This window comes from Phyllobates terribilis, unplaced genomic scaffold (genome assembly GCF_046119375.1).
Source record: "Phyllobates terribilis strain yellow unplaced genomic scaffold, ASM4611937v1 Scaffold_1__5_contigs__length_1240528914, whole genome shotgun sequence".
NCBI classification, from domain to species: Eukaryota; Metazoa; Chordata; class Amphibia; order Anura; family Dendrobatidae; genus Phyllobates; species Phyllobates terribilis.
In genome coordinates, this window is record NW_027362761.1 from 231,292,679 (window position 1) to 231,314,430 (window position 21,752).

At 40.0% G+C, this 21,752-nt stretch overlaps 1 protein-coding gene across 1 annotated transcript in view; it reads right to left on the bottom strand.

The window, feature by feature from the left end:
- The window catches only part of ROR2 (receptor tyrosine kinase like orphan receptor 2), a 183,045-nt gene extending 161,783 nt beyond the window's left edge, over nt 1–21,262 (bottom strand). Inside the window, exon 1 of the mRNA XM_073671021.1 lies at nt 20,819–21,262. Within this exon, the coding sequence (XP_073527122.1) occupies nt 20,819–20,900 (82 nt within the window). The 5' untranslated portion in view covers nt 20,901–21,262. The remainder of the gene's footprint in view (nt 1–20,818) is intronic.
- Between the last annotated feature and the right edge of the window lie 490 nt (nt 21,263–21,752).

The window sequence follows — 21,752 nt, forward strand, 5'->3', positions numbered from 1 at the left end:
TTAACCTTAACACGGCTCCAACACATACAGCAGCAACATTCACATTTACAGGAGGCACTGCTGACTAGGCCACCGCTCGTACAGAGATATTGCAAGAAGTTTCCTCCCCACCGGCCACAAAAATTATATTTAAAAAAAGGTCAATGAGATCCTTGGCCACAATTTTGCAAACCATAATTTCTGATTGGTTTGAGAAATTTTGACAACATCCCATAGGATATTTTTTGAAGAATGGCAATTGCCCATCAAATCCAATTTTCAAATGGGGTACACTCTAGATTTATGATTGCAAAAGAAAAAGGGAATCCTCTTGAACATTTTGGAAACTAAAAAAAAGATTTGAAGAATTTTCGAACACTCCAGACAAAAAATGAACTTACTGTTTTGACAGGGGTGTTTTTTTGTATTGATATGTACATATTAATTAATTCTATATATTAATCTAAAATACAATGATATTTTAACACTAGCCATTTTGACTTGTATAATTCCAGTTTGTGTAAATAGAGACCACAGTTACCCTCCGACTTATTGTAAACCAGACCACTTACACTGTGGTTTCACATTTGCACTAAAAACATTATCGTCGTATTATAAAACTCTACAGCCCATATTGATAATTATACTTGATCTCGTCATCCTGCCATATTAGAAACGAATGGCTCACTATGTGGTGTAACTAATAGCCCTGGCATCAAGTATCGCAATTACAGAGGAAGGATTGCCTCATTACACATTATGGTAAATTATACCATGAAATGAACCTTGGATAGAAAGGGATTGGTTACATTCTATACTGCGCTATGTCCATAGCCAGCTGTATATTAGAGACTTTATACAGAAATTACCACTCTTGTGACAATGCACATTGCCTAGCTCATTTACATTGGAACTCAATACAATGTTAGATTTAGATTCAGAAAATATCCATCTGTCCCACCAAGTATTCAATGTAAAGCTGCACAAGAAGTTTCTAGTGTGTATGTACTGTGAATGAAGAAAGGATTCGTGTAGCGTGGAATCAATAAAAAATTAAATTTTATTCCATTTTCTTAAAAACCAGGTAGGGATATCCATGCATTAAAAGAAAGTAGTCATTTTGCTCTGACGCGTTTCTGGCCGAAGCCCTTAGTCGTAGAGTTGATACCCTATGACTAAGGGCTTTGGCCAGAAACGCGTCAGAGCAAAGTGACTACTTTCTTTTAATGCATGGATATCCCTACCTGGTTTTTAAGAAAATGGAATAAAATTAAATTTTTTATTGATTCCACGCTACATGGATTCTTTCTTCATTTTTTGTGCATTTACCGGAGGTCAACGGAGCATGATCCGGGCGTTCCGAAGTGGGAGCTGCCTTGCATTTGGTATACACGGTGAGGCTTTTTCTACCCTTTTTTTCCCTGTATACACTGAGATTTACATTATATATAATGTTGATATGATAAAAAAATATGTATACAATTCTTAGCGGCTACATTTATTCTTTTCTGTATGTGCACAATATATGAAAGGTTCCAGGAATTGGTTCATTTTTGGAAATGAACAGTTGACTCTAGGGGACAATGAAAAGGCACAACTGCGCTGAAAGATGGGTTGATGCAGGGAGGAGCCCTTCAATAACTGCTGATGAGCTGACGATGTGACATTCTAGCCGGCCCACATGGCACCTAGGGACTTACAAGTAAAAAATGAAAACTTTTCTGCAGCCACATCAATAAGTAAAGTTGATGACTCCAGTTTTTCTTTTACTGCAATTGCATCTGAATGGCTAGTAACTGAGCAAATCTATTTTCTTTACTCGTTTTGCTCATATTCATGTTCATCTATTTGATAGAGAAGTATTATTTCAGGCAAGGTAGGTCGCCAACTTCACTAAAGACATAGTCCACAATCCTGGCAGTAAAAGGGCCACCTAAACCTCAACTTGAAAGCACTTATAAGAAATAATGATGTCCTGTCCATCAGACACTTGACCCTGGACAGATGACTGTATGGACAGGAATTCATCACTTCCTGTCCCAGAGTGGTAGCACTGGAGTGGAGGGGATTCGTGGAGGTAACACTTCTTTCTTTATTTTACAATCATTCTTTCTTTTTGGCCATTTTTTGAACAAGAAGTAGAAAACCCATTTCTTTTTTGACCACTAACTATGTGACATCAGGCGCATGTTAGAAACAGTATAAACTATGGACCCTGTGGTAATGTGCCAGTAAAGATTGGCTGGTGACAGAAATTGCAGTATGGGTGGCATCTAAGTATAGTGACTCAGCGCTGGTACTTGATGTATGCTTAATCTGCCAATTTCTGTCACTCTGTTGGTAGATGAATCCTTTATTACAAGAAGTGAGCCGTAACCTTGACATTCCCAAGCAATGTGCCTTCCTCATCTACAATACCTAATATGGTAGCTTTTGTAGGTCTCCTCGTACTGCCCTCATATTTAAACCTATATTTATATACCACAAGTGGTTTTGAGGAAAATGTGAAATGATGATGGGTCATCTGTCAGGATGCCAAAATCCATTCTCCAGGGGGAACACACAGCAGGCACTTGGCAGGAAGACAATACAACAAATAGTATAAAGTATGCAGCACGTACAGAATTTGTCCAGGGCTATTCAATGACTTTGTGGTACATGTCCAACTTAACTTCTAACAGAGTGACTGCATTGTATTTGTGCCACATATTAATAATGCTCTCACGAATAATTTACACTTGGCCAAAATAAATGCTGTGAAACGTATTCATGTAACATGTTGTGTATGTCTCAAAGAATGTAGATTACATGGAATGTCAAGATGTCAATCACAATTCTACCTACGTCCTCACTTAATGGAAACCATTTACTACCACCTACCAATGCTTACGTATTGACCTGAGCATGTTCCAAAATGTTCTATTGCTAGGGACTGTTTTTCCATTACTTGAGCTATACAAATAAGTATAGATGTTTTACTAATACCTACAGTAATGAATTGTGCCTTGGAAAATGCTTACTAAAAAGGTATATCCAAGGTAGAATTACAGCAAGAGATATTATAGTCAGTTTCCTCATCCTACAAGATGCTGAAGGATCGTATACATGTCATTTACAGCTACTTACCCGCAGCAATCCTAGACACTGTATTTTATTTTCTACTAATGCAGGTAACAGACTAATGCTGGGATTTCTCTAATTTGTATTCCAGTCACATAGCTAAATGACGACTGCCAGATTTATCAGTCATTTTTGGCCGAAGTTGAACCTCCATGAAAATCCTTTCGCAGAGGAAGACTCGTCAAATCTTAACCAAGTGCGAAATGTACTTCACTTTTCCACAGCTTTATTTTACACCAAAAAAATATAATGTCGTCTAACAGGCAAACTGGGTGGTCCGGTATCCCGGCTATACAGACTACTGCAGGGAAGTTTTAATATTCAGTCTATCTGCTGACATAATACGTGTGTGGCAAGTATACCAAAGGGGAATTTCCTACTGAGTGTAAGATGAAATTGTGTTATTTTATAAAATACAGAAGAAGAGAAAGATCAGGGTCAGTAGTTTAAATAAGGATATGTCACACATCTGTAATCACTATCCTTCTATGAAGAGATAACAGTCCTTATCATTTATTACAATGATTATATAAAATGACTACATACATACAGGGAAACAGATGACAGGTCAACACTAGATCTGTCTGATGCCTCTTTCTCAAACAGGTTGTCCTCATAGACTTAAGACAGTTTTTGGCAAATCCTACTGCAGTCGTCAAGATCCACCAATGTGTATAGTTAATTTACTTGCTACAGTGTTATAAATATGGCAAACGTTAAGATGACCAAACAAGTGAGAACATAGTTGGCCAAACCTATCAAATTTAACCTCTTTACTTTGGTCTGTCCATGTAAACAAGCATTTAAACGACTGACGATCGGTAAAAGTTTACAGTTCGGCGGTTATATCGTGTTGCTGGACAGTCAGAGTTAACAGCAGTACAATAATAAGTGCAATGTCACTGTCGTCTGAATAGCCGCTAAAGACAGTACTCAATTATCTCAAATACATATGTAGATTGCCTCAAAAACATTTAGTCTTAAATTCATGTGCTAAATAGTGCACGTCTATATTTTTAGTCTTTTTTTTTATGATTTTTCATGGTTGGGTTTACATATATATTTGCATATGTATTACATGTGTATCTACATATGTATTTAGGACTCTATGTTTTTGAGACAATCTACATATGTATTTGAGATAATCTCTTCATAGGCAGTACAGTCTTTAGCGGTTATTCAGGAGATTGTGACCTTGTACTTTTGTATAATATAATATAGCATAGCATAGTTCACTTTATCCAACCTTTTCCCTAGTCCTCGTCCCCCGAATTACTGTAATATTATACAAAAAAAAATTATTTCTCACTCTCAGCACCCTCCATCTAAGTGGGTTTTCTTCACGACTCATATATGAGTTGTCACTCACACTTCATTTGATATGCAAATTGCCTCTTCAGAGAAAAAGAGGACTTGAAATCTATAGCGCCACCTATTGGAAGCAATTGGAATAGGAAGCAAAATTGCACGGCGAATAAGCCTCCTTACATTGGCATGCCAGGGCCGGTATGTCACTCTCCACAAGGCGAAACGTTATCCCTTTTTTGCATTTATTGCCATAATCATGATTTTTATATTGTCACTATATATTTATGCACAATTTTTCACTGTTTTGCACTTAGCATATATATATATATTTATCTCAGTTTCATATTAATGTAATAATCACACTTTTTATATATATAACACTGCGTTTTCATTTATCATTTTAGCTTATGCTACTTAGAATTCAGGGAACAGGATTTATATTTCATGTATTTAGGATCATATTTACGGTATATAAAACAATATTTGGATTGATTAATGGAGTTTGGGGGAGAATTTACAATCTTCTTATATTTCTTTCTATTTCTCCTTTGCCTGAGAGCCACTAGTGGTGTATGAAACTTTGATGTTACATACCTATGGAAAAAATGTAGTAAGAATAAAAACTTTTTATTAGACATGATGGGATTCATTACATTGGGTATAGGTGTAGATTTAATTAGTGTGATCGCCTCCAAACACTCCCTGCCTGTGTTTTCTCTATTTAATATAGTGATTCCTTGGTCAGTATTAGTATTAGTATTAAACATCCCCACTAGAGATAAAAGAGAGAATATTTTCCAAATCAAAAGTTCGGGTCCTCATTGTTTTCAATGGGGTTCGGCTTCTGGTTGAGGTTAGGGTACAGTTCTGGTACCCGAATCGAACTTTGGAATAAGGTTTGGGTCGAGTAACAGAACCCGAACTTGCACGGGTCCGCTCATCCCTAATCCCCACGCTATAACAAGGGTTATTCCGGTGTGCATGCGTGATCTACGGTCCTCATAGATGCCCTGCAGTGCATAACATAGTAACCACTGTTTTAAGCTTGGAGTTCACCTCGCACATGTAGGAGATCCTTTTACACAATGAGCCGGAGCAGGAATACTATGCGCTGTTAGTGCCGCTTTCGTCATCCCATAAGTCTTTCCAATTGGTGCACACAGTTGTGACATGTCCTTCTTTAATTGAATCATGCGCTTTATAACCCGGTAACGGACCCCACTCAGAAGAAGCAAATGAGGCGAAACGCCATAAGGGTGGAGGTATACACCAGCCTGTCAGATCCCTAGCAACAGTGAACTCCTTAACCATAGGTAATTATACCATTTACATTAAGTACATTTCTAATTGGGAAAAAAGGTCCCTATGACCTTGGCTGGTTTAGAGTATAGTGGGAAGGTTATTTTATGTTATTTATATGCACCGGCATTATACTATCCCCAACCTCCTCTTTGCTATTTGGTCTATAATGATGACTCCGTATACAGGTCTTTTTTTAGTGTCCCTCAACTAGAGTTATTTCATGTTTTATATAGTTTTTTAATTGTGTTTTTAGACTTATTCTCAATAAACGTTTCATAGATCTCTCCCTTCTTCGGCGATCAAACAGAAACTTGGTTTGCTATATTGGAGTGCTATATGTATTATGTTGGTTTGATTTATTTAGGACATCAGTAATGACTGAAGATTTACTTGTATTGTTAATGCAACTCTCCTGGTTTCTTTCATGTTACATTTGTCTATGTAAAACATAATAAAAACTAAAATAAATGAATTAACATTAGCCTCCTTACTGTTCCTACAATGGCAGATTTCAGGACAATGCAGATTTGACCATGATAGAGTTCACTACGTCCAATTATTTATATCCAGGGGAGATTCTCTTAAAATAAACATGTATGCGCAGAAATAATTCTTACATAGACTGGAGATGAATGGATAGACAGACAGACACTGGTACGGTCATTGAAGGTATCACTGCAGTCCATGTATATTAACTACCTTTCAGAAGCTAGCCATGAATGGCTGATTGAAGTGTTGCAGTATCGGCTTGCACTGCACTTTTCAAGTTTATTGCACAGTTTAAAGCCGATTCCATTTTACAAGATAGCTGATCGCTTCTGAACCTTTTCTCTGAAACCTAAGACAGGCTCTTTGTTTTCTCTTTTAACCAGTGACTGACCTCACATAAACCAGCAGACTACCTCCCTCTTAAGCGCAAACAAAGGACAAAGATGGGACAGGTAATCTACACTATTTTTCTTTTCCTTTTTTTGACCAAGCAGGGCTTTACACTGTTAATTGTTGGTTTTAGAAAATGTCTGGAATGAGATTATTGATTAACTATCACCTAAATATATGATGTTAATGACAATGCAAGAGGATGGGATATTACACTGTAACGTCAGAGGAAAAAAGCCACAGAGACAAACACAAACAAGGGACAGCTGAAAATTTGAATGTGTTCCTATGTCCATACGTATGGATCACCATGCCTGCAGGAAAATGATGACTAAAAACAGAGGGAGAGGTTAAAGTGGTTTTCCAAGAATGGTGGGAGTTCTGCTCTCAGCACCCATGACAGCACTGCAGCCTCCTCAACTGTTTACACAGCTCCATCTGCTTGGGCGCCATCTAGTGGGCTGGGTACTGCAGCGTTGTAGACCACACCAATATAATATTAATGGCTTGCCATAAAGATAGACTATCAATTTTACGATCCCATATAACCGCTTTAAGAGTCACCCCTTCATTCTGCCTTATCTATACTAAAAGTGATGTCAGGAGACACAATAATAATTGAAATGCCCAATCCTGCTACTCACCAGGCAGACAAGCCAACACGAGAAGAGTCTGGCAGTGGGTTACGGCCTCCATACACATTAGACTAATACTGACAGATATAAGCCAACAGTCTAATGTGTATGGGGGCGTCCCAAATCTCTCCCGGCAGATGAGATTGAGGGAGGTAAGGATCAGGCATGTCCCATTTCGGACTGCCAATCCTTTCAGCAAGATAAGCCACAGCCAGAAGACTCCTGCAGAGTCTCTTACTTGGGAAGACAGGTTTGCTTGGCAGAATGTGCATTTCTGTATAAGGATGAGCTGGGAAAGATGACTGTCGGCCAAACGATCGGCAAATAGTGATATACTGTATATGGGGTCACTTACTCTGCCCTCTCCTTACAGAATACATAAATGATTGGTTGAGAATTCATATCTATTTGGGGAGTCAGGAGATAGAACTGTGATCCTAAGAATCGTTCAGCCAACAGTTTTATAAGGTTTTGTAAGGGCTCCTTAAAACTCTTTCTCTCATTTCTGGTCATTGTATCTGTCAGTTTGTCAAAATGACAAAATATTGGTTTCTCATGAATACATATTAAAGGGAGTGGTCCGAAGGCGAAAGTGAATATCTAAATCTTTATCTATTTGATGCCATAATCTAAGCAATTTTCTAATATACTTGCTTTAAAAATGACAGCGCATGCTCTGTTTTCGGCTCAGATCTGCAGTAATGAGCCAGCAACACAGCAGTGTTACAATACCCCGCATGCAGGAGATCAGTGCCGCCCCTGCAGGTGACATCACTGGACTCTGACGAGTATTGTAACACATTACTGCAGATCTGAGCCGACAAGAGAGTGCGCGCTGTCACTGTGCACATCGCACAGCGTAAAGACAGAGCAGGGACTAGCCCTGAAACGAGTGTCACTGATTTGTTTTATCCTAGGATGCACTGGGGGCTCTCAAACGAGTCATCGTCAGACAGGAAGTATAAAAAAAATAGGCTAGTAGTTAGATAGTGTAGTAAGGGAACGGTAGGGAATTTTTAAAGCAAGTATATTAGAAATTAGTTTAGATTATGGCATCAAACAGATAGGGATTTAGATAAAATGTACTTTCGCCTTCGGACCAACCTTTTAAGTTCTTACATTTCCAGAAAATTAATAGAGGAATTGCCTCCTATTATAAAACATATAGCACATCAGTGTCCATTAATAGGGACATGAAATTCTTTATTATTTGTGTATAATATTCTCTAAATGAAAATATTGCTCCTCGTAGTGTTTATTTGATACCTCCCACTACTCCTATTGAACAGGCATAGGGGGCTTGCATATGGTTAGCGCAAGCAAAGTGCATTTTTGATCAAGCTCCAACTGTATACAAACACCTTTATAAAAGACCTTGATATAAACTCACTTAAAGGGGGCTTATCAAATCAACAAACATAGCAAAGCACTAGAATCTAAATCAAAGGAAGGCAGAAAATAGTGTAAAGAGAGCAGGATGAATGCATGTATGAGCCTGTAATTATTTTTACACTGTCTATACGCTAACATCTCATTTATTTCCCAGTTCTGCTACTTAGTACATCTAATTGCATCACCCCCTGTCCTATTATTTACCACTGCCATTCAATAATTATTTTTTAAAGGGTTCCTACATACACTCGCACACTGACATACATAACTTTTGTCTATAGGGATCCATGAGTATATCAATTCCAGATGAGTTATTATATGAAAGAAAAAAAACTACCTTTTCACTCAGAGGGGGAAATTAGAAAACTACATGTGCTCTATTATTTTAGCAATATTTATATAAAACTATAACTATTTAATAAGGCATAATACAAAACTTGTTACAGTGTATTAAACATTTATATTTCTATTTTATAAGAGCAATTGTACTACATAGGTTGGCAGCATTAAAGAGTAACGGTTTTTCCAGAGACCATATTTCACTATGATAACATATAAGAATACTTAGAAATACAAGGCTGAAAGCGGAAACTTACCTAAATTATTGAGTGATAATTTGTACGATTTTCCAATTGTTATCACATTGTTCCCTGTCTTCTAATTTAACATCAATTTAGATAAAAAGAAAAGTACAATACCATAATTTTGTAACTTTCTTGAAAAGATGAAAGAATGTAGCATCAAATAACTGTCAGCCAACAACTTGGCTATCTCTCCTTATTCACCTATATACGAGCAATTATGGCTCGGCCGAGTATTCATATGTTATCAAAAGTGAGACAAGTGAAAACCACTGCCAGATATCTTTGGCAGCTGCTTTTCTCTCTTAAGAATAAAATGACTGTTGAAATTGCAAAGGCCAGATCATTCACTCCCTCAACATCATTTATCAGGAAACAGGCCCACACATTAGATGGTCATCTGGTACTCATGAAATTGGCGAGTTTGGCCAACTTACATCCAATGTGTATGGGGCATTAAGCTGCATTTTGCTGAAGTATTATCAGTTATGAAGCCTGTTTCATGATGAAACCCCATTTTAATGTTTTTTTTTTTACTTCTTAATCAGTTATCACTTTGGAATGTCAATTCTGGCCAAATATTTTTGTTAATGTAATGTATTTCTCCACTATGGTTTGTAGAAGAGAGTCCTAAATGGGTTCAGCCACCTATATAAAGTCTATATATGTTTGTAAGACAACCTCTTTAATAATGCCCCTGCTCATCAACTCTTGTGTAATCACATTTTCCCTTCCCCTTTTCTCCTATTCTTATTGTGTTAGCAAAAATTGTTTAAATGTTAAAAAAGACTACCTATTTAAAGTAGTTAAAAAAGGAGTAAAATAAAAAATAGTTCTCATGTGTTACTTTATTTTCGTTCCTGTCTTTCTTGCCAAAAGTATTTTTGTCAAGAACACAGAAAAGTGAATACAACCTGTGAAGAAAGATCAGCTGCCTTCAAGAGGAATTTGAGTTTTTACTTATTCCTTTCCAATTTTTCTTTTAAACTGTATTCCATAAGCCTGCACCCCTTCTATCTAAACAGGCAGAACCACAAAGTCAACAAAGTGTCCTTTATATTAAGGTAGTGGATTCGAATAGGATTCCCAACAATAAAGAAAAAGACCAAGATGGCTCTTGTGGAGAACATATGGAAAGGGTTTCTGGGAATGACATGAAGGTGTAATAAAGGCATACTTAAATATTTGTTCTTCAGACTGTTCCCTGATTGAGTTAAGAGACCCTGACTCATTGCAGAGGTAAGCAGGGGGCATTAAAACACTCATTTCTTGTCTAGGTTTTTTATGTGAATGGTTAACTAGCACAACTTAAAGGAGTGAAATGTGACAATGAAAATATAATAACCTTATGTATAATGTGACATATAAATACTATTCTAATGGTATTAATGGCCCAGAAACCATCACATTCATTTATCTAAAGATATTTCAGAAAGACCCGAATGGTTTTCACCTAGAAATGTATTCAAATTCTCAAAACCACTTCTTTTAGGTTTATCGAATAGCACAAGATTATTAATCTAGCCAATAAATGCATTAAGTTAAATCTGAGCAATGCACAGTACTAAACACAGGCAATGATTAGGTAAGGTAGGCTCTTTTTCCTATTCTTATACAGCATATACAAAAGGCAAGAGATTTTATGTGTTTACTGCTATAAATGTATTTTTTTCAGCTCCCATGACCTCTACCTCACCTAAATGCAAATACTGATCAAATGAACCAAATGACAAAGAACAATATGGGCATTGGCACCCTGGGGTTTCCCAATTACACTGGATGTGCCACTTTGGACATATAAACTAGTGAGAAGACAAGGGAGGCATGGCCTGAACACAAAACTCTAATGTATGAGTATCACTGTCATTAACTATATGGATACATTATATCAACTTGGTCCACACTGCAATGATTAGCAGCATAGGAACAACACTCAAGAAAATGAATAGTAAAAGGGTGATTTCAGACATTTCAATGTTATGTTGAGGACCTCAGAAGGTGGGCCATTTTGTATTCATTGGCCTTTGTTCTCCTACTTATGCTGAAATAATTTGCAAATGGGCTATATAAGAGAAAGGTTTGGGAATGACAAAGAATGCATCTTCTTTCAGTGTGCTAATTCCTCGCCATTCCTTTCTTGAAAAGGTTTAACTGCTTGAGTGAAAGCCTTGAGCCCTGCATAACCCTCAGACATACTTAGCCGAATAACAACTTCCTTTATTGAGTAACAACTCCAAAGGGACTAAACAACTTGAAATGTCTGTCTGTTTCCTGGTCAAGAGGGACTAAGAAAGGCAAAGACTGGGATCCCAGACCCTAAACTCCCATGCAACAAATAAAAACTCCCTTTTTAGATATGGAAAAACGTAATGGTCAGCATCTAATCAAAACGCTGATATATTGCAAGCATTTGTGCAAACAAGCAGGAGTCAAGTTTCCCACAGTACAGATACCTGCCTCTTCCGTCTACTCAGATAATGCCATGTTTTTTGGAGTCACTTACAGTGATTTAATGAAATATAGTGAGATTAATATACAGTATATATGTGGTTTATATTTAATAGAATTCTCCGCTAAGTACAAGACAGTTGCTACATGTTACAATGCTAAACTGTGACATGAAGCAATTGTGAGAGCATTTAATGGTAGTTTGTCTCCTTTCTGGCTCCTCTCTGTGTCTGCTGCTCACTACAATGATACATCTGAAGTTTAGCAATTGAGCGACTTCAGAAAGGAGCCAGGAAAGAGAACGCGCCCGACCACAACATGTTCACACCCCGTTTTGATACTCTGTGTATGTGGCCAAGATTAGGTAGTGTCAATGCACTCACGCAGACACGTGGGATGAGTTCAGTCAACGCTTGCTCTGGACAGGCGAGCGTTGTCAATCAGAAACAGGGGAAGTCCAAAAAATGCAATTGCATAACAGTGCACTGAGCCCTTGGCCACGCCAATCATGGACCCTAATATTCACTTGAATTATGAGTAATTTTCTCTGGCAGTGTTCTATTAACATGTACATGACATGTATTATTTTTGCAGGGGCTAATATGTGTTTTGGGTGTGGCTGACTCTCTTTAAAAAAGTTGTCCAATTTTGGACATCCTGTGGATATGCAATAAATATCTGATAGATGTGAGTCTCACTACTGACCGATTATTGTGAACAAGTGTTCCTAAAAACAATTGTTTCCCGATAGTAAGCTGCTATAAACAGGCGGCCAATCTCCAAAACGAGCAAAACACTCATTCGTTAGGTGAAATAATTTTTAAGCTCGCTGGAAAATAAGAGATGAGAGAATCACTTTGCAGACCCCTGGCCCACTGGCCATGTCAGGAGTCTGTGGTTGCTGGACAGGAGCCCTGTGAACCAATTCCCTTTAAGCAGAATCCTTGGTGCCTCTTCTGTTTAGTAGGCCCAATGATGTTGAGCTGGGCCTACACATCCGAAGAAGCACCGGGGATTCTGGCATGTAGCAGGCTTGCAGGACAACCGTCCAGTGGCCATGGATTACTGATTTGGCCTCCAAATCGATTTGCTCATCTCTACATAAAAATCCACGTTATTGGCAGTACATTGTCCTGTGTAGACAAGACATGGGCTGCGAGAACAATGCGCACCAAACGATCTATAACCAATCGTTCTGTTTGCATGGGAAGTGAGGTCAGCCTATCTAAACAAGCTATTAAACTACTGCCAATAGACAAACATGTAGCTGATTGGCAGTCATTTAGCACCACAAATAAGATAGTGTAAACCAAACCTAAAGGCCTCCATACACATAAACTAAAGTTGACAGAGGGAGCGCTCCTGCGTATGGGAGAGTCAGGCAAGATCACTGCCGGCTAAACCATTTAAAGTGTATGGGGGACTTAAGATTTGCATCTACCTCAAGAACAAGGCCCCATTCTACACTACTGGGAATGGAGAGTTGGCCAAACCTACATGGCTCTCTCCATTCACTAGTATGGAAATTCCAAAAATTGACGAGCATGAATAAATATCCAAACTGTAGATATCACAGGTTAGCATCAGCTGACTGCAATCCTCTCAAACACATTTGTTTTCACAGTCACCCATTCTAGGCCAATAATCAATAGAGTATTGAAACAGGAACTCATTCCTTGGCTCATTGCCAATGAAAGGCCTGCTAGTTTTGTAATTAGCAGGGAAACTCATTTCCATACAAATGACGATACTAATTAACAACACCAAAGAGCCTGAGAAAGGCAGGTTTCCTGCAAACAACTGGCCACTAGATAAATGTGATTAATTCTCCCCTACTGCCAACCCTTTCCTTTACTGCCTATTCCTCAAAGATAGGCATTCACATTAGATTTGCAAGTAAGAAGAATACCCTGCAGGTACTTATTTTGGTGAGAAAAAAAAAATCACCATTTCAATCATTAAATTCCAATCATTATCCAATAAGAAAATTGTTCATAAAAAAGCTACATTTGCATCCAGTTTGCATGGCCAGATAATGCTTACCCCCTATGTCATATTTCTGGCAAGTCTGAAGTAGGTACAGATTAAATAAATTTTGGTCAGTTTGGTTTAAAATAGCCCAAATGTCTGTAAAGCCAAGTATACATAATAGATATGTGTCAGAAAGATACACTGAGGCTAGGGTTATACAACCATTTGGTCTCAATCCGAGAAAAACGGTCCGATTATGCTAATTAGACTCTGAACAGAGTTTGATCAGAGTGGGATCCAATTTTTTCGGAGGTGGAGAGAAAAAATATATAAAAGTTTGGACTTAGACTTGACTGGGCGAATGCCATCCGATTCTCGGGAGGCAAATCGGGCATGCTATGATTTTTTTCCTATATCACTGAAGGAGAAATCTCCCAAGGAAAAAAATCGGACATGTGCACAGCCCCATAAAATAGTGTGGGTACGAGTGCTATCCGTCACAAACATGGATAGCACTTGTCCAATTTAAACGGTCGTCTGCTCAAGACGTAATTGTAATGTCATTTGCCAACAGTCTAATATCTATGGGGGTAGCCTTATCTATGTCTCATTGTCTATTGGGCTGAAAATAGTGGATTTGCCCTACAATGGAAATTTGTCAGAAAAAAGAGATGTCCAGCAGCTAGCTCCTTTAATTGCATGTTTATAGGGAGCCCTGCTATTGACTATATTATTTGCTTGCCCATCATTAAGAACTATTACATTCCCAATTTTGATAGCTCCGCCCATTATTTATTATGCATTATTAATCCTGAACATTTCATATACCCTACTATAAAGCTCTCTACGCACATTAGATATCTATTGGTCGAACAATGGTTTCGCTGATTGTTCATCCGACAGCTTTTATGCGGAGTTTTTAGTGTGGTCAGTTTTAGGATGAGATTATGGGCAGCTAAACCCACATGTTCACAATATAACCCTCATCATATGATAGAGTCATGTGGCTTTGGTAATCACTTCATATAAACATGCCTTTAACCATACAAACGCTCTACTTCCCATTTCATTAGTGACATTCCTAAAGATCACAACGTCCAAAAAGCATCTCTCTTTGGAGAAAAAGATAAATATATTCTAACCCAAGAGATGAAGTTTGGTTCCCTAGTAAAACTTGCAGATCAAACATAAGGACAGTGAAACAAGAATAAATTGGAACAGTTACAATCTCAATGTTATTATTGGGAACAAAGAGGAGATACAAGACCAAGACATGCATGCCAAGACATATGAATAGAGATCGCTCTGTAGATATCAGATCACTTCCAGTTGGAACAAAGGAGAAACTTAACCTCAGAAGAGAAAAGTCAGTTTTTGTCTGCTACAGAGCCTTCTACAAGTACTCAAACAATAGTATGTGCAAACCTAGTGGGATTAGCAAATATATATCAGTGTATCTAATTATTATTAAAAAATAGGAATCTGCTATGAATTATAAACTGAACGTGACCGTTATGGAAAACATTTCTATTTTCAGATGTCTATGTGAAAGATAAATAATTGACTCAATAATGAAAAGAAATTTGATGGTACAATGGACTTCCATTAAACAGTTACCTTCACTATTTTGAAGATGACCGAACAGAATTATCATAAACTGTCATATCGGCTGCAACATCTTTGCATCTACGTGGCTTCAATGAAGATGTCTTATACTAAAGGTAACCTCCTAAACAGAGAGAAACATTGCTGATCTGTGTTTACAAGTAATTTGGGGTGAGGAACATTCAACCGGAATATTCTTCACTTTATGAGCAGTCACAAGCTCTAGATGAATGGAACAGTAAAAAGGTGATGGATCTCTTCCCTCTGAGCATGAACTCGCACATGGAGGTAAATATCTCTGGAGTGATGTTATCCTGAAAGTAAAGTCATAAATATCTGCAAAGTGAGGTCACCTAAAGTAAATGGAACAAAAAGACATCATGGTGTCTAAACCCAAGGACATTCTCTCATGCAGAAGAGACACACAGGAACTGAACAGCTCTTACACCAATCAACACATTCATAACTTCTGTCAGTGCATGGGACAATTTTAGCATCCAACTTTAAACTCACTTAGCTCCAATGTTTCTTCTGAATATATAATTTGGATGTCAACCAAAGAAAAAAAATACTCTGGTGCTATTATATAAAAAATACAGGGACTAGTACCAGACACGGCTAGATCCTCAGAAGCTCCTTGTGCACTGTCACTAAGCAGCATATGAGGTTACCCCTAGATTCTAACAATGCACCATGGGTACCCCTGGACATAAACCATGGAAACAATGACAGCTGTTTAGGTTTGAAGCTGTTTAGTTTGAGGCAGTTTCTTGTCGGATCCGTTAGAAATAGACGACAACAGAACCCGCACTAACGGATCTGTTGGCCTTTGACTCCAATGTTAAAAAAACGGATCCGGCAAAGATCAGTTAATGAATAACGGACTAAAAAGTTGCATCAGCATAACTTTTTTCCTAATAGATTTCGGCTGGATCTGTTCTGACAGATCATTACTGGACACGTGAACAGGCGAAGTCTATGGAGCGTCAGAAGGAGGAACCATAGGCTTACACTGTTAAAGAGACATCCGGCTCTCTAGAAGAGTGAACTGCTAGTTGCAATTGTGGTGACATCACTGAGAAGAGGAGAAGAATGGCGCTGGACACCGGACGGAGCAGCGGTAGGTGAGTATATTAGTACACTCACATTACATCTTTGTTTCCCTGCAAATTCAACTATATTATATCCTGTGGCCATAAATCAGCTGAGAGGAGCTCAGGAAACGACAGATAAAAGAGTTAGAAACATTCCTGTTACTGTTAGAAGGATCTCACTGATGGATTCTCAGGTAATAAGGTCGGCCACCTTCTCTTGTTAGCGCAGTTTCCTCACACACTGACAAGCTCTTCTGACCATACAATGGCCGCTAGTGGAGGAACATGTGATCAGACCGGTCCATCAGCCTCCTCCAATAGAAAAGCAGCTTTCCCATGTGAGGTGTTTTACAATTGGAGGAGACTGATGGACCGGTCTGGTCACATGTTCCTCCACTAGCGGCCATTGTATGGTCAGAAGAGCTGATCAGTGTGTGAGGACATCTGCACTAACAAGAGAATGGGGCCGACCTCTTTACCTGATGATCAGTCAGTGAGCTCCTTCTGACAATACCAAGAAAGTTTGTCACTTTTTTATCTATATTTTCTTGAGCTCCTGTCGGCTGATTTATGGCCACAGACTACATTAGAGATGCAGGGAAACAAAGAGCCTGTAAAAGCCAAATTGTGCAAAATTATTAATGAAAGCCAATTGTAAAAGTGATTTTTTTTGTATACACAATCAATTTAGACCTTTTTGTACGCTGGGCCATTTACACGACCAGATGAACGGCGAATGAGCATTGCTAAGAATGCTCTTTTCTGAACTTTGGGCTGTGTAAGCATGTGATGAGCTGGCGATTGACCAAAACAGTTATTTGGCTGCAAATTAGATCATTTATGCCAGCATAAAAATTATCGTTGTTGGCAGCACATTGCCCTGTGCTACCAACAACATGCAAGCTCATAAAGCCATAAGCGAGCAACAAGCAGCTAGTACATAATCAATTAGCGCTTGGTTATAGACAGAAATTGTCCCTTCTGCTCAGATGGGTAAAATTGAAAAGTAGTGCTTGTAAAAGTTAGCCACCTCTGCAGTTTATCAGCATAGGCTGGTCAAGTAGGCAAGGAGAGCAGTGACTGCAAGCTCTTTGCATTAGAAGCAGGCCATATAAAGTCGCATGATCTAGCAAGCTTTTAAGTACCACTCCAGTGGTTTTTTTTTTTATTTCCGCGGTGCTATTAATCTAAGTTCCCTGAGCCTAATCTTATACTTACTAGCCGCCATCTTCAGCCTTTCTTGCAACTTCTGACTGATTATAAGTCAAAGGTAATGGTCACATGCTCTCAATGCTAAGGCTAAGAAAGCCTCGTTCTGGCGCTCATAGACTTACATAGACCTTTGGGTCACCCAGCAAACACTGGAGTGATCCGGCAGGTCACAAACTGTTGGAGACCGACCGGAGTGGCACCCAAAACAGCTGAAGATGTCGGCTGGTAAGTATGAGACAAGGAGCAGGGAACTTAGATTAGTAGCACCACTCCAGCTCTGAAATAAAAAAATGCTGGAGTGGTGCTTTAATGCCCCTGCAGTTCCTGATGCACCATAGGCTTGCAGCATCGGGGAGCCCAGGTTGGGCAGCATCACAACCATGCAGATTATCCAAACTGTCAATCATTCAGGAGCGCACTGCCCCCGGCAAGCAAGCGGTGTGTTCCTGAAGACAGAGCACAGGACAAATCCTTTAAAGGGGTTGTCCACTACTACTGATAATGTGTCAATGTATTTTTATGGTGAAAATAACTTTATTTGTAATTACCTTGTGCTGGTGTTCTTGCCTGTGAGTGGCGCTATCGCTGGCCGCTCACAGGCATCACGTGACCCCCGGCTGCAGCCGGCTCTTCCTTCCGCTGATGTCACGACAAGTGAGGAGTGACATCAGTGACACAGTCCCCGCGGTGGATGCTGGGTTGTTGGCGGGGTTACCCCACGCGTCACACCCAACATCCACCGCACACCTTCCCAATGAATGAGGAGAGGGAAAGCGCGTGGTGGATGCTGAGTGTGATGCGCGGGGTAACCCTGCCCACAGCCCATCACTCACCGTGGAACGCAGCACTGAGTCACGCCCGGCTACAGCCAGAACATGACGTGACATCAGCGGATGTCAGAGCCGGCTGCAGCCAGGGGTCACGTGATGCCTGTGAGCGGCCAGCGATAGCGCCGCTCACAGGCAGTAATGGCAACGTAAGGTAATTACAAATAAACTTATTTCCACCATAAAAATACATTGCCACATTATCAATAGTAGTGGACAACCCCTTTAATCCTGTGGCCTATTGCAATATAAAGAAAAATGAGTTTAGTGATGATAATCTGAGCACAGATCTGTTAAAGGAAATACATATTCAAGTTTACTGTAATAATGTTATTAGATATTTTATATTTTGTCTATTTCTATATCAAACCCCATTTGTAACGATTGCCTAAACACTAAACTTTTCATCACAAGTAACAGATCATCCAACTGTGCACTTTCAAAAGGGGTCATCATAAATCAACAAAGGATAAAGAGAAAACTGTCTACAAAACTCAGATCAAATGTCTCACATCACACAAGAGGCAGCGAGACCTCCTCACCCTCCCCCTCCTCCAGGTAATGCAACAAATGGCAGCCAGGCAGAGAGCACAGGACCCTGGAGCTGAGCAACAGGAAGTCCACAATCCAAGCATCTGTCACCTCCTGGGGAGAGCTAAATGGATTAGAGCAGGACTAGGAGAAGAAAAGTTCTTTCAAAACATGCATTTGATTAACATGTCCACTCCAATCTACAACATCACTTCTGCTCCCCTGAGCTATGATCACAAATCCCTGCTGCACTTTGAACTGTATGAATTCACAGCTCAGTAGGGGGAGAGGACAAAAAATTAACAAACACCCCAGATTACTGAATGGATTGACACCGGAATGACCCATACTGAAACAAAGCGGTTAAATAGAGAGGACTTTGTATTTGTGCTCAATTGTTGATGCCTATAGAGATCAGCAGGGTATATGTGGTGTACACAGCATTGGTCCACATTGTCCAGTAATTCATTGGAAGGGCTAATAGGACACCGCTGATAAGATTAGCGCTGAACACACTTGGATCACATACTTCTCAATGGTTATCTACAGATATTTTCCAGGCACTTATGACCTTTCTGGTCAGCTGTGTTTCTTGTGAGCTATATTTCTGATGGACATCATACAAAGAGCAATTACTGGAGAAGGACTTCATGGTCTGAAAAATAGAAGGAACAAGGCGAAGAGGGAGACCAGCAACCCAATGGCTTGATACAATCAAGATAACGGTGGATAAGTCCCTGGTGGTCCTATCTAGGCTTGCACAATATCGATCTTCCTACAAAGCGTTCATCCATCAAGTCGCCATGGCTCAAGATCGAGCCAAAGGCCTTTAAATAATAAATATGACCTTCCTGTAATCTCTTAGTCAATCCAGTCATTATAAAGCCACCAATGACCCCTTCAAATAATGAGTCAAGACCACTAATATACTAGTCTGCATGGGAGTCAATGTGTCCCCAATGCACCAGAGGGAGATAACAATTACATTTTTCCATTGTTACTGGTCAGACATTCCATTAATACAAGGTATTAATGTATCAAGCATCAGGATAACCAGAAAAGTAATAAGGTAACAATTAAATGCCCGCGGACATGGTAAAGGACATCTCTGACTAGACACTATACATTTAGAGGGGCCAAGGTGGTCTTCTATACGCCAAGGCTGAGTAATGGCTTTCCCTATACCGGTTAGAGATGCTATTTTTCAGCCTAAATTTGAAACCAGTCCATGGGTTGAGAATACGCTCACCTGCAAGAAGCCCTGGCACTTCTGATTGGCCTGAGGGGTCTTACAGCGAGGCAGTGGGTGTTATTTGCATATTGCGCACATTCCCTTTTAACCCCACCCCCTCCCACCATTACCACTTTAGTGGCCATTTAACAGATGCACTAGCCCCTTCTATTATAGGTGCGCAGTAATAAAAAGGAGCAGAAATGTAATATATTGCAGCAGTCATCTAAACAATCTAATACAAATTCAATGCTGGAATGTACACGAAATTACCAAATATTCCAAGAATAAAGCTGTCATGTTCATATCGACATTTGTATTCTTACAATACTTCGTTATTTCATTTGTGGTTATTTCAATATTGATCTAAAATGAGATTTTGTGGCAGATTTTTTTGTTAGATGCAGATTGAATAAAGGTAGAAATCACTACTCCACCCAGCATTCCCAGCCAGGACCCCTAGTCTCCATAAGACTAATGGCTAATAGTGCCCCTATGAGTGAGGGGATTATTCACATTACCTCCTGCCCTGCAGAAGTCCAGCTGTCCGGACTAAGGCTAGGGAGAGGGCTGTAGTGGCCAGAGGTTACCCCCATGCAGCCATCAGCAGGGGTCACACACCTCTAATCTCCTGTGCGCTCTGCCCGATCACTGATGCCCACATGTGGCACCCACAACAAAGTACATGGCATGTGCCTCTTACCTGCCGCCCGATGGCCCAGCACAGAGCACACTGCCAGCAGCCCCAGCACGGCGGCTCCGAGCCCCTCAGCTCTCCTGGGCATCCTTACAGCATCCAGAGCTCCTTCCTAAGCTGAAGTTGGCAGACGACTGGCGGGCATCCCCTGTGCTGTGCCTGCTGCGTGTCCTCCAGCTCCGGACAATCAGCCCTTTGTCAGCCTGCGCTGCTCCCCTCACCTTCTCCCTCTACCTTACAGGGGCTGGCAGGCACGGAGTGTGGCACTGACTGCAGCACTTAGGGCACCAGGGTAACCATCCTTGTAAGCTCCACACGGGACATGGACAGAACCAAAAAAATGGACTTCGCAAAAAAAAAGTTGCACAGCCTGTGGCAGACCTGCCCCTTGTGAGTCCCGCACAGTGTGAGGGGAGGTAGCAGTGGGCAGGCTCTCCTCCCTGCACCCCCTGCCAACAGCATCCTGACGTCACGGCCAGGGAACCTCTGTCAGGCACGGAGCCTGTGTGAGCGCCACCTGCTGGCCAGGACACCAGGTGAACACAAACCTGAGGCAGCTGCGGCACTGCAAGTATCAGCATGTCCTGCTGTATCACAACCACAGGAGGAACGATGCCTACACTTACGCTATGTTGTTGGACAGCTCTGCAGAATATGTTGGCGCTTTAGAAAGTAAATAATTATTCCTTGTATTATTCATATTACATTTGTTCATCAATATACTGTTAACCAGTTCAAGACCAGGCCATGCCACCCTCCCCTCCCCCTCCCTCTCCACCCTCACCCCCTACCTAACCAGACATATTTTTTTGTACATATAGCTTATCACATTTTTCTTGTTCATATGTTCAAAAAATGTCAATATCCTATTTTCCTGATACAAGGGGCTTCATTTTTATATGTTGTTTTTTTTTTGGACGATATCAGGTGATACACATAA